Source organism: Nanorana parkeri, unplaced genomic scaffold, assembly GCF_000935625.1.
Source record: "Nanorana parkeri isolate BGI_ZX_2015 unplaced genomic scaffold, ASM93562v1 scaffold1023, whole genome shotgun sequence".
NCBI lineage: Eukaryota > Metazoa > Chordata > Amphibia > Anura > Dicroglossidae > Nanorana > Nanorana parkeri.
Window position 1 is genome coordinate 88,146 of NW_017307291.1, and position 14,502 is coordinate 102,647.

Here is a 14,502-nt window from a genome sequence, read left to right on the forward strand (position 1 = left end):
TCAACATTATTCCTTCTACTCTGCATATCTGTAATGAAGCATTATTGGTGCTGCTCATTGTGGTGTAGTGTGTTGTATTTATGATATATTTTCATTTACATTTTTCTAATCAAAAACGGAAGTTTCCAGGAGTTGGAGGTCACGTGAGGCCTTTGAAATGGAGCTGGTTGTCAATCATATGGTAAATCCACACTTTAGTGGCCAGCAGATCTAGATAGCCGTGTGTAGCACAGTTTTCACTGCCATTTGTAGATTGAGATATTGATGTATAGTGGTGTTTCTTGGCATTGTTACATGTAAGTGTTAACCTCTCTGCTCTGTGTTACTGAAGGTCTGCAATGACTCGGAGTGATAAATCGACACCCTGCTGTGCCCAGTAATCACGGCGGCTCCATGCTGTAACTGCACTGCATATTAATGGTGTGCTACACAGCCAGGTTCCCAACTTACATCTCATAGACTCAACTTTGCAATACATTCCAAGCTTCTCAACATGGAAAAAGAAGGTAAGCAAAGATTATGGGGTTTTACTCATTGGGAAGGCCAGGTATGTGTCTGGGAGAGTTTGCTACAACGGCATTTTTTTAAAATTTAACCTCTAACTGTATTAAAGTGACACTTTACATTTTCAAAATCTATTCAAGTACCTCAACTATTAACAAAATGTATCTTATTTGTGTATCACTCGGCTGTAGATCCTCAAATCATCTCTGAATTGGTGCTGACACTGCCCTTCCTTCTGGAGGGTGGCTACTTTTTTTCCCCATAGTGCCTGTGTGTGTTGTAAAGTAGCCACCGCTCCAAGCTCGCTCCCGTGATGGACTACAAACTCAATACAGATTAGTAAACTAAACATGAGATTGTAGTCCATCACAGGAGCGACCTTGGAATGAAGACTACTTTACAACAACACACAGGGACCATGGGGAACAAAAGTAGCCACCCTCCAGAAGGAAGGAGAGTGTCAGCACCAATTCAGAGATGATTTGAGGATCTACAGCCGAGTGATACACAAATAAGATACATTTGTGTTAATAGTTAAGGTACTTCAATGTATTTTTAAAATTTACCTCCTGAGTTTAGTGTCACTTTAATTATTGCTGTACGGAGTGGCAAATATATAAGTATGTGCGTTTGTTACTGCTGGACTACAGAACAAAGAAGGGAAGCCCTCTCCTCATCTCCATAACATAAAGAGTAGTTGTTCATAGTCATGACTGACAACACTGCTTGGGATTTTAGTGCAGCAGGGTGTCGGCTACTACAGTGAGTTAGGAGCTCATTGGATTTCTGGCAGGATCATCAGGATTTGTTTTGTATTTGTACTTCTGCTTTGTTTTTAAAGAGACAATACACAGGAAAATATGTATGTATAGCAGAGATGTACTGAATATGTCTTTTTAAAGGGGGGGGGAGGGGCGAGGCCATATTTATAAAGAAGTAGTTGTGGCATCTACAAAATGTTGACAACAGGTGAGTCATTCACTGTAATTTAAGACACATCCACCAGGAAGGTTTACTCGCAGTAAATATTTGGTAGCTGTCACCACTGTTTTATAAATATAGCACTTTAATTCCATCCCAATGGCTTTGGGATAAGATGAGCTGCAAAGCACAAGCACGCCTCTGCTCACCTAGGCAGGAAGTGCAATATGAATATGTTGCAAACAAATATTGCTGATCACATATATACATGTACAGTTAAAATGAAAGTCTATACTGATAATCTAATTGTCTTGTTAAGGTGCCTCGGAAGAAGAGCTGAGGCAAAGGAACAAGACTTCATCCTCAGAACAAGCAGAAACGACGGACACTGAGGAGACTGAAAAGCCAAAAGCAAGGCAAAAAGCAGGAAGATCTACAAAGTGTAAGATATTTACATAAAAAGAAGTTCTTGATGACTTTTTTGTTGATATACCCAAACCCTGTGACTTTGGTGATAGTTGTGTGTTTAAATCTATGCTTACTATGCAGTGTTGTCCTGTATATCCTGCACAGTTATTCCTCTTATGATGTCCCTCTCTGCTACTTCTCTTCTGTTGTTCCCTCCAAAGGTTACTAATACAAACTGCGCAATTCTAGGTTGTGCTTATGCATTTGTCATTTCTGCAAATCCTGACAGAGCTTATGTTCAAAAGTGTCTGAGTTGTCCGTGATTTTAGCTTCTCACTTTCATGGTTCAATTAGAGTGGCTCCTACTGTGAGACATAGACAGCAAGGACTGCTATTGTTTTACACACAGTAAATAATAATTGGTAGGGTTGCCCAGTCTGTCCATGTATGTTCCTGGTGCTTGTAAGGTTATTGTTTCTGATTACCCTCTGCCCTCCGGACATAGTATGCTTACTGTGTCCCCAGTTATAAATGAATAGGAATAGTGTTCTAAATCACTTCCTGTCCATTCATGATTGTGGACATAGTATTAGTTACTATCTCCTTAGTTTATGAATGGACAGGAACACTCAGTATAGAGACTTCCTGTTTATTCATAACAGGGACTGCAGAAAAGGAGATTTTGGACTCTGTGTCCTTAATCAATTTTCTATTTTAAAAGGAAGATAAACAGACCCCTGATATTTGCCCAAAGTCCCTAACAGTAAAAAAATAAAATAATAATAATTAATTAAAAAACAATTTTAAAACGTTTTGGGGGAAAAAAAAGTCGGTTTTAGTTTTGGCCTGACAATTTTTTTTATTTAATTCTAAAATTTTCATTTGGCGTATCCCTAATGTGCACAGCATCATCAGGTGACACTGACTGGTTAACATGTGTTTCTAAAATCATATCCACATCGAAGACCCTTTGGTATATCTATAAATGAATCAATATATAAACAATGTACGGGATGTTTTTGTTAAAGTTATCAGGTAAAATAACCTGATGTCTTGTGTTACTTGGGTCATCAGCAGTCATCTCATGTATCCTGTAATCCTGGTGAAGACACAACCCTGCACTGCTTGCCATGTACAGACTAGCTATTGTATGTGGCTGTAGAGCAGTTGAAGGCAGAGTATATCCAACCTGATCCGCTCCAGCAGTTCTCAGGATCATGAAGCTTGAAAGAAGTCTTCATTATTTCACACAGAGGCCACTTCACCTCCTAAGGGAGGGTCTGTTATCCTGGACAACTGCAGGAAGCACAGTGTTCGTTACACTAGGTTCAGCCATTTAGTGCTGCGCCTTACAATACAATTATTGTACCCAGCACGGGTGCAGTGAGCTCAGTGATGATCACTTTCCTGAAAATAGCTGGGCTTGTCAAAGAGTCCCTGCCAAAGTACAATCCACATCAGATAAACCTGGAGTTCACAAAACCGAGCAACATTATACTAAATCTTGTACATTTGGAGTTATCATTTGAGCATACATGTCCACTGTTTGGGCAGGACCAGTCTTCCTGTGACATCATCAACGTTGTCATCATTATCTGTAAAGGGATACGTGGAATATCTGCCTATGGTCTCCATACTTCCTCCAGGTCACTAATAAAACAAAAGTACTGAAGTCAGGGGATTGACAGGACTGACAGGCATCTACTAATTTCCGAAGGAGGTCAGAAAAGGCCGGTCACATATTTCTTTAATGAAGCTAGTTGAACTCTTGAGCTGCCATCATCACCCTTTCTTTACTATTTAAGTCCCCGTTCACACCAGGGCATATCATGAACGTGCCTTAAACGCGTACAAAAGTGCACACTTTAATGTGCATTCACGATACGTGCATAAATGCGGAAAGCGCCTTTGTTGCCATTACTAGGTAATGGCACCCCAAATGCGGCTGAGCAAATGCAGAATGCATGTCACCAAATTGCGACATGTACAAGTCCAGGGACCCAGTGGCGATCACTGGGAACATGCGTGAAATGCAGGAAACAAATGCCTGTGACGTGCGTTCCCAGTAAGTCCATATGTGAATGTGACCTCATAATTCACTAACCTAAAACACAGATATTCATATCAGGGGTTTTCTTGTCAATGCCCTAAAGTGACATGACAGTCAACCAGCATTGGGCACGTATCATGGGGCTCGTTCTTGTTTAAACTTTGGGCAAACAGTGCTTCCTTTATCTCATTGGACATCTCTGCCCATCTATAACTGCTCGTTTTTTTTCTGTAGTGGCGAAAAATAAGAAATACTCACCGAATCCTCGGTCCTACGGCAGTGACCGCTGACCTCTCTTCCCCTTCGCTCAGGCTGTGCTTTGTCCCTCGTCATCTTCACATCTAATATACCTTTGTTAGACGTGACGACTCTTCATCAGAGCCTTGGGGAGAAGAGACTGAGGCTATCGAGGTTCGGCTGAGTATTTCTTCAGTTTTGCACCTCTAGACAAAAATGAGCACTTAATACTTGCAGTGTGGGGGTTGATTTTTAAAAATCCTGGAGTTACACTTGAAAAATGAACTCCAAGAAAACAGCTTAAACCACGGGTAAAATAAATACATGTAAGCAGTTTTACCTTCCAAAGAAATTGTATTTCTGTCCATTGTGTCTTGAAATTTGCACAGCTCTGCCACACAGCACAGCATTGTCTGTAAGGGTAGAAGACCTGATTTTTCTCTGCTACAGTTAAGTAAAACTGACAGGTCTTTTCCCACCCCCAGCCTGTCATTGGACAGTGACGGGTAAAGCAGCCAACCATCTCACACTCTGCTCTCTCCTCCTATTAGCAGGCTGTTTGTTAGCACAGGAGCATGGCATGGAATCAGATTTAAACACTGTGCCTTTTAAAAGCCGATTGTAACGCAGACCTTGGGAGGTAGGGGTGTTCTTGGCAGGCATACAGACTGTAGTTTGTACACAACCTCTGTGTGAGTTAGGAGAAGTGCATGCAAATGTCTACATTTATTACCAACACGATATGACCTTTATCTGTTTGCCTGGAAAAGAAATGACTCAAATGAGCACACAATGATTAAATCTCAGAGTAAGTACACTTTTTACCAGCATTCATTTATTGTTCGTGGCTCACCCTTATTGGTTTTCCATTGTCTTATTAATGACTCTGATAGTGAGACATAATTCTAAGTCTTTGTGCTTAGCTGTGTGTAGCACATAAAAAAATAGATACGTATATGATTGCTATCTTTCTATATCATTTGTCTGCAGTGTCAGAGGTTCTGTCTGGCTTTTTACTTTTTATCTTTATTAACACTAATTTTTTTTTTTTTAAATGAAACTGGTCAGAGTAGTTTTGTTACATCTTGTTGTTTACAGCCGGCTGGGCAAATCTCTGGAGCCAAGAAGTCATTTACAAAAGTCGCCTAACTTTTGAGGTTTTCTCTAGTTGTTAGTTAAGCAGGCTCCAAAAAAAAATTTAAAAAAATCCTACCGGACAGATTGGCTCTTGAAGTATAGATTACTTAGAAAGACAATGTTAGTGAAAGAAACCTGCGTTTGTTCCAAAAATATGTCAATATTACTTGTTATCTTAAAGTGACACTAAACTCAGGAGTTAAATCTTATAAATACACCCAGGTACCTTAACTATTAACAATAATGTATCTTATTTGTGTAGGGCTGTAACCAACTAATCGATTCATTGATAATAATTGATTATGAGAATAGTTGTCAACTATTCTCATTATCGATTAGTTGGTTGGATCCCCTAGCTCTCTCCTCCATTCTTGGAGGAGGACACAGCAGGCAGTGGGCTGGTGCAATAGCCAGCCTGCTATTGGCTATTGCAATTTGAAATGGCCAATAGCGGGCTGACTGCTGCACCAGCCCACTACCTGCTGTATTTACATTCAGCTGCCATCTGCGGAATCTTGCCACTGGCAGCTGTCATTTCCTGGCTGAAGCTATTCAATAGGGATGCACCGATACTTGTATTTTGGTACCGAGTACCGCCCAAATACTCGGTATCGGCACCGATATCGATACTAGTATCGGTGCATCCTTACTATTCATGCACCATGGGCTTACAATACAATTATTTAAGAAGAAGAAAAAATGATAAAAGGTGGGAAAAAAGTCATTTTCGGTTTCAGCCTGACAAATTCTGCTGCGGGAGGTGCGTTGCAGTGCCATTCATTTCAATGGCACCCCAAATGCGCCTCCCACCCACAGTGTGATTGCCCTTACTGGAATGTACGGTACCACAATGCCGTGTGTTCCAGTGCAGTGTGATTGCAAACAATTGTGCATGCAGTTTTATTCTGAAGTAAACTTAGTTTGTAACACTGCATTTGCGTATTTATTTTAAATTAAGGATGGTATTCGTTTTATTCTTTTTACCCGATCGAAAAAATAATCGGCCAACTAATCAATTATGAAAATAATCATTAGTTACAGCCCTATATTTGTGTATCACCCGGCTGTAGATCCTCAAATCATCTCTGAATTGGTGCCGACACTGTCCTTCCTTCTGGAGGTTTGGAGGGTGGTTACTTTTGTTCCCCATGGTCCCTGTGTGTGTTGTAAAGTAGCCACCGCTCCAAGCTCACTCCTGTGATGGACTACAATCTCAGTACAGATTAGTAAATTAAATGTGTGCTTTTTGGGGAGAGTTGCTATTAAAGATATTTTTCAAATAGATTAAGTAGGCATTCATGTATTTTGTTTCTTCTTCGCAGGTGTTGCTGTGCAACGTTTTGCAAAGCTGTTTGTTGGATGCCTGGTAATGGTGACGAGTGGCATGATTTATGCAATCTACCTGTCCACCTATCATGAGCGCAAGTTTTGGTTTTCTAGTCGGAGGGTAAGAATGCTATATATATATATATATATATATAATCGTTGTCAGTTGCTGTGATCTGGGGTAGCAAGTAATATGTCAGGAAGTCATGGGCAGAGGAGATAGCAGTACAGTAGAGGAAGTTGTGGTGGCATGCGTCATCTTATGTGACATTCTAACTTTGTCTCACAAGCTCTAGTAGTAACATTTCTCTTGTTTCATAGATCATTTTAATGCAGACTTCTCAGCAAATATTTTCCTGACACGCATAATGCACACAGTAATTTACTCTGATTTCCAGCACACAACTTAAAGCCAAACTATGAGAAAATATCATCGTTTACCCGCCACACTGGGAGTGTAAATTATCATTACAAAGATGCAGGTGGTGTGTGGAGGGCTGCTGCAAAGTATACAAATCTTACCTTGCAGCATGCCATGTCCTGCACATAACACTTAGCTTCTGGACACGTGGAGTAAGGGATGGCACCCCAAACGCAGCCAGGAAGATGCATCGTTTGCACACATTAAAAACTTGGAAGTCAAAACCGCAGAACGTATGCTGTAAAATTTGCTACATGATCTTTTTTTGTCGCATGTTTAAACCCCATTGAATTCAGTGGGGGCATGCAGCGAACGCAGAACATGACGTGTTCCTGGAACGTGTAGGTATGAATGTGGGCTGATGGTCACACTTGTTGATGATTAATTAATCAAGGACATTTGATTGGCAGCACCTGGCTGCTACTTAGCTTCTTTATTCCTATGGAAGCAGTGAGGGTGTACTTCGTTTTAAGGTGCCCATAAACTGTACGATTCTCGTACGAGAATCGCGGGAAAGCCCGCGATCGTACGAGAATCGTACAGTGCATGGAAGGCATGCGACCGTTTCTACTGTACTTTAGCACGTCTTTTGTTGAACCAGCATGCTCGAAAACCCGCAGAGAATCGTACGATTGTCGGCGGGTTTCTAGCCTGCTTGTTCGATAGCTGTGGAACGGGCCGGTGTGCACACGCGCACACTGCCCGTTCTGCATTGCGGTCATCGATTGATGATCGCAAGTAGGATCTGCCCGTCCAAGGTAGGCAGATCGTACAAGCTTTCAATAAGCATACGACCATCGCAAGACAAAAGTTTTGCGATGGTCGTTAGGTGTATGGGCACCTTTACACACATAACATCACCATTTTGGCTTTATGTTTGTAAAATAAATAAATAATGACACGATGTAATATGTTGTTGTTCATATGAGGCTGTTTTTACCAAATTGTAGGACCTGCTAAAGACCAGATGCTTTTTATTATGTTCTGATACCTAAAACCATAGCATTCACAGTGGGTGTACTTTCTTTTTCACGCCGCTAGAATGAAAATACTTCCTCTGGACAAAATGATGTTCAAACCTTACCAATGGTTAGGTCTGATCTATTTTGGCCAAAGAATCTGAGGGTCCTTTGGCCAGAAGAATTAAGGTTGAATAAGTTGCAGTCCAGTTTGGGTTGTGCCCTCAACAGTCACAATTAGGATCATCACATGAGTGTGTGATGCAAATTCCGGTGGAAATAAATAATAAGTACCTGGGGGGTAGTTTTCTAATCTGCTTCCAGTTGGAATTTCTGCAGAGCAAAAATAAACTTTTAATAAGCGCTCCAGTTTCTATGGGGAAAAAGAAAATAATAGCAGAATGGCACTTATGCCGAATAGGAAACTAGATCTCGATGTCTGGTAGTACCCATTAACATGGGCCTATGGTTAACACTGTATTGCACTCTACTGTTTCTTCTCCTCCAGGATCTTGAACGAGAAATCACTTTTCAGGGAGATGGAGCTGTATATTATTCATTTTATAAAGACATGCTTCGAGCCCCATCATTTGAAAGAGGTATAATAATCTATATAGCGAAAAAGTTATCAAGCCTTTGTCTTGGGCCACCTGCTGTTTGAATTTGAATTGCTTTGCTCTTTATTTCAGGTGTATTTGAATTGGCTTACAACAATAGGTCTGTGCCCATGAAGACTATCAATGCTGTACAGCAGATGACCCTGTACCCGGAGCTCATAGCCAGTGCCCTGTATCACATGTCTGGGAGTAAGGTAAAGTCTACTCTGTAGGCTCCAGGGACATTTCAGTAGAAATGTAACTAAAGAAGAGCTAAAGTTAAATTCATTTTTCTGCCTTCAAAGTCATAACAGTAGCACTGCAAAAAACGCTGCTGTGGGATCCCACGGAGGCCTATCATGTGACCAGATGCCCAGGACACTTGCTGTATGTGACCAAACGCCTAGGCCACATGCTGTAGGGAAGGATCATAGATTTGATTTGACTAATCCTTCCCATCAGTGGAGGTTTCCTGGACTGGATCACAGAACAAAGGCAGAGCTGGTTTCTTCTCACCACTGTCTACTCTCTTCACAGGGTACGATGGACCCCGTATATTTCTACATCGGAATCATATTTGGTCTACAGGGAATATATATTGGTGCCTTGTTTGTCACCAGTTGGATAATGAGCGGCACGTGGCTGGCTGGGATGTTGACGGCTGCCTGGTTTATTATTAACAGGTACAGGTGGAATTTATTTCTGAGCGCCCAAATACTCGGTATCGGCACCGATATCGATACTAGTATCGGTGCATCCTTACTATTCATGCACCATGGGCTTACAATACAATTATTTAAGAAGAAGAAAAAATGATAAAAGGTGGGAAAAAAGTCATTTTCGGTTTCAGCCTGACAAATTCTGCTGCGGGAGGTGCGTTGCAGTGCCATTCATTTCAATGGCACCCCAAATGCGCCTCCCACCCACAGTGTGATTGCCCTTACTGGAATGTACGGTACCACAATGCCGTGTGTTCCAGTGCAGTGTGATTGCAAACAATTGTGCATGCAGTTTTATTCTGAAGTAAACTTAGTTTGTAACACTGCATTTGCGTATTTATTTTAAATTAAGGATGGTATTCGTTTTATTCTTTTTACCCGATCGAAAAAATAATCGGCCAACTAATCAATTATGAAAATAATCATTAGTTACAGCCCTATATTTGTGTATCACCCGGCTGTAGATCCTCAAATCATCTCTGAATTGGTGCCGACACTGTCCTTCCTTCTGGAGGTTTGGAGGGTGGTTACTTTTGTTCCCCATGGTCCCTGTGTGTGTTGTAAAGTAGCCACCGCTCCAAGCTCACTCCTGTGATGGACTACAATCTCAGTACAGATTAGTAAATTAAATGTGTGCTTTTTGGGGAGAGTTGCTATTAAAGATATTTTTCAAATAGATTAAGTAGGCATTCATGTATTTTGTTTCTTCTTCGCAGGTGTTGCTGTGCAACGTTTTGCAAAGCTGTTTGTTGGATGCCTGGTAATGGTGACGAGTGGCATGATTTATGCAATCTACCTGTCCACCTATATTGTCATCAGTTGGATAATGAGCGGCACGTGGCTGGCTGGGATGTTGACGGCTGCCTGGTTTATTATTAACAGGTACAGGTGGAATTTATTTCTGAGCGCATTTTCTGGACAGAGCCGATCTCCTTAAAGTAGGAATACGTTCTCATTGTTTATTTCCCAACTTGGAGCTGACCTTTTACTCTGATTAACAAATAAACATGATTGCTTATTCACAATAAAACTATCAGATACACAATTCAAGCTGTAAAACTTTCAGAGAGGTCAGCATTTCCCTGATATTAGCTGTCTGCCACTCTAATAACATTGCCAATGTTTGATTGCTAACTAATTCATGGAAGCTAATCCTTCCTACAGTGGTATATATTAGTATTAAAGTCTATGCACAGCCAATATTCTTTTCATAGTGTAAGGAAGGATTAGAACCCCCATCAGGTTTTTTATTACTGTCTGTGACCCCCCTCTCTGTCTGTTTTGGTGATCACTATCATGGGACAGAAAGTAACAGGAAATCCAACATTTCACAGTTGTCACTAGACCAAAAGTTAAAGAGAAATCTGTTTTGTGACAACTGTCTAAGAAGGGGATTGCCTTTTTTTTTGTAAATATTTCCTCTAATTTCTTGTTTGCATCTCCAGGACAGGAAGTGGGAGGAAATCTCTTCAGTGGGACAGAGGTTCTAACCCTTTCTGTTCTAAAACTGCAATGTAGCACTATCCTCAAACCAAGTCTTCACCCTTTTCACCACAGCTGGCAGAATATCCGTTGGAAGTGGGTAGCTCAACATACAAGACAGGGAAGTCTAATCCACTTAAAAACAAACAAAACAAAAACCCGAGCGCCTTGTCCTCACAAATTATTTTTATTATTCAGAAAAACAAGACAGGTACTCGTACTTTAAAAGAATGATAGAGCTTGTCTGATCAAAGTAGAACCCACTGAAAGGCTGCGACTTGATTAAATTATCTCCTGATCTACTTGCTTCAGTCTGCGGTGTATATAAAAATCAGCAAATGGCTGACGTGTTTTACGGGGCATGTGACCTTCATCATACATTGGTGGCAGTGATTGGGTTAAACTACTGATTCCCTTCCCCTCTACCCTTCTCCACGACAGGGAGTAATTGTTCTGTAGGCATTTATAAGAACTGGGAGGACTTTTTGAGATAACCTCAGAATGCACAGTACAGCTTTGCATTCCTGACATTATCAACAGGTAATTTTGCACTTCTTGAACAGATTTAACTAAATGCTTTTAATGGAATATTTACCATACAAAAGGGTGCAAAAAAGTGAATTGCTAGGGTTTACGTACACGTTAAGTATCATGTCTATGTGAAAAAGATGGCTCATCGCTAAAGCCTATTCGATAAGCAAAGGGTAAGTTCTAATTTAGCTAAAGCTGCTTTACATATATAAATACACTTTATTTCAGGACAGATACCACCCGAATGGAAGACTCCATTCCTCTGAGAGAAAACTGGGCTCTTCCATACTTTGCATGTCAGGTGGCAGCACTCACTGGCTTTTTAAGAAACAACAGCAATTTAACTGCAGAGGTGAGATGTCTGAACAAAATGTCCTTCTCTGATTGGTCACGGGGGGCACAGCTAATTTATTTATTTATTTATTATTCACAATATAACTTGTTTTCACACGACAATATTATATTTTATTTATTTACACATGCTACACATATTTTGCGATATTTACATTGTTAACTTAATATTTAATTTTTATTCACGAACACATTTACCTTCCTTTTTTCGACTTGTATTTTCATTATACAGCCGCAACTAGGATTTGATCACTGGCACTGTATTTAGTTTGTGATATTTTCACATTTCCACACAACTTAAAGACCAATTAAAAGGTGGAGCACACACAACCAAGCGCAGCACCCCGGCTTACACTTGATCACGTTGATAGATATTGCTTCAGCTGGTTAATTTCTGTAAATATATCCTAGCGCAACTACCCTGGTTACAAAGGGGTAAAATAGTTACTGCCAGTTTGTAGGTAACGAAACAAGGTAATTAAGACTAAGTCTAAGTTGGAATGCAGAGCCAGACATGCAACCACCCCCTGTTCTTTACTACAAAGTGGGCACACTGTGTAGGAAGGAGCAGGGCATGTTTGTGCTGGAGTGTTATCAATGTGATAGCTTCCTGGTCGGGTCTTGTTAACCAGTGGCAAATTCCCAGCCCCGTTCAGCTGCTGACTGGGAGATTCCCTGCTGAATATAAACAAAGGGGTGGGGATCCTGGATAACGTCGTTGACCAGATATGATCATTTCCATATTTGGATAATGACACCAGCTAGCATTCCCAGCCTAGTTTACAAGTCAATGGCACAGGGAACCAGAGTTTGAACTTGTGATTCCAAGTTGCGCTATTTAATATAATGATATTAATGAATCTGTTATCTTTCCAGAGATTCTGTTACCTGTTGATGAGTGCATCTACCTACACATTTATAATGATGTGGGAGTACAGCCACTACCTGCTTTTCATACAAGCCTTATCCCTTTGTCTGCTTGATGGCCTCTCCTTGGTCAAGAAAGAGAAGGTAACCTGTCTGTTGTATATATTTAAAGCAATCTGTGAAATACTGAATGTGAGCAAGTATTTAAAGTGTTATTAAACCCTCCGGTGTATTTGCATATATCTACTCCTAGCAAGCAGTAGATAAATGCAGTGTAAAAAAAAAAAACGCTTTGAAAAGGGTTAATACTTACCTGTGTCTTACCCGCGCGCGCCCGTCCGAAAATGTGAAAATTCTTGGGCGGCCGCAAAGCATCTTGGGGCGCGCATGCGCAGTTCACATTTTCGGCCGGGACGCAAGGAGAGACACAAGGTAAGTCTATAGACGCGTGCACCCGCATGCAGACACCGCTGGACAGGAAGTGCCAGCAAGCTCAGAACAGTCAGCGCTGGATCAGAGACTCGCCACAGCGCTGGAGGGGCAGATGAAAAGGACAGCAAAGAAGAAGATCGGATTAAAAAACATAATTTAAGGTAAGTGCTTTAATTAACATTGGGGGGAGGGAAAAAGATTTTTGACTTTAATGTCACTTTAATATTAGTAATGTGTTCTGATCACAGATCACATCTCTTTAGTATAAATCTTAAAGCTGTTACGCGTCATAAACCGATAACACCGACCCGACTCATCTAATGCTATCTATTACCAGTGAAGGAGGAAGATGCACCTAAACATTGACATTGGAAATTCTAGCTGCCTGGTTATTATACTGGCTCAGTGGCTTCAGTACTTCCTGAATCACTGATCTGGGACAAGTATGCACATCATATGTTATGACTTTACTTGCTGTATGCTTGTTCCGAGTAAGTAGCTCCAAAAGCACTGAAGCCAGAGACCACCAAGCAACTAGGGATTTTAGGAGGACGTCATGATGGTGTCCTACCTGTTTCCCTTAGTGCTGGTTTTCACTTGTTTGTAACTTGTATACCAGTGAGTGAGAGTGGGATCATGGTTAGAATTTTTTATGATTCAAATTGTTTTTGTAACATTTATTCAATTTTCTAATAGTTGATTGGGTCAAACTGAGATGCAGGATGGAAGTTTTTTTTCTCGAACAAATGACATTCTAATTGTTAATGTGATTTTCGTTTGGGAAGTTCCATTCATTTCCAAAATCAATTTGAATGACTTTCTCAAGTCTTTGATAGCATTATTGAATGTTCTAAGAGCTTTCATACAAACTAGGGATGCATCAATACCGGCTTTTCGGTATCAAGTACCGACATATTTTTTTCGGTACTCGCCTATACCGGTGTCCTGTGCCCCGATGATCAGGAAGCCGGGCGGCGGTTCATAACCTAATTGCCTGAAAAGCCGGTGTTCTATTGAAAGAACACCGGCTTCACTTCCTGAGGCTGCCTGGCTTCCTGACCAATCAGGAAGGTGGGCAGCAGGTCATGAGGTGTCGCCTGGCCTTCTGATTGGTCAGGAAGCCAGGCTGCTTAGCAGCAAGTGAAGCCGACTTCCTAGCCGATCAGGGTAGCCGTGTGGCACGTCATGACCCGCTTCTTGATTGGCTAGGAAGTCGGCTTCACTTGTTGCCTGGTAGCCTGGCTTCCTGACCAATCAGGAAGCCGGGAGGTGGGTCATGATGTGCTGCCCAGCTTTCTGATGGGTTAGGAAGCCAGGCTGCCTAGCAACAAGTGAAGCCGGCTTCCTAGCCAATCAGAAAGCCGGGAGGCGAGTCATAACCCGCTGCCCGGCTTCCTGATTGGAAAGGAAGCCGGCTCCATGCTCCCTCAGCACTGCTGGTCAGAGGGCGATCTCCCTCTGACCTGAAGTTCCGTTATCGTATCGGAGCATTTGGGCAAGTACGAGGTATCGGCACTGATACTACAGTAGTATTGGTATCGGTGCATCCCTATTACAAACC

General features: G+C 41.4%; 1 protein-coding gene across 1 annotated transcript in view; it reads left to right on the forward strand.

Moving 5' to 3' along the window:
- The first annotated feature begins 519 nt into the window (after window positions 1–519).
- Window positions 520–14,502, forward strand: part of DPY19L4 (dpy-19 like 4 (C. elegans)) — a 29,479-nt gene continuing 15,496 nt past the window's right edge. The window contains exons 1-9 of the mRNA XM_018567224.1: window positions 520–547; window positions 1,424–1,462; window positions 1,745–1,867; window positions 6,580–6,704; window positions 8,472–8,562; window positions 8,653–8,774; window positions 9,097–9,242; window positions 11,520–11,643; window positions 12,519–12,653. Of these exons, the coding sequence (XP_018422726.1) occupies window positions 520–547; window positions 1,424–1,462; window positions 1,745–1,867; window positions 6,580–6,704; window positions 8,472–8,562; window positions 8,653–8,774; window positions 9,097–9,242; window positions 11,520–11,643; window positions 12,519–12,653 (933 nt within the window). The remainder of the gene's footprint in view (window positions 548–1,423; window positions 1,463–1,744; window positions 1,868–6,579; window positions 6,705–8,471; window positions 8,563–8,652; window positions 8,775–9,096; window positions 9,243–11,519; window positions 11,644–12,518; window positions 12,654–14,502) is intronic.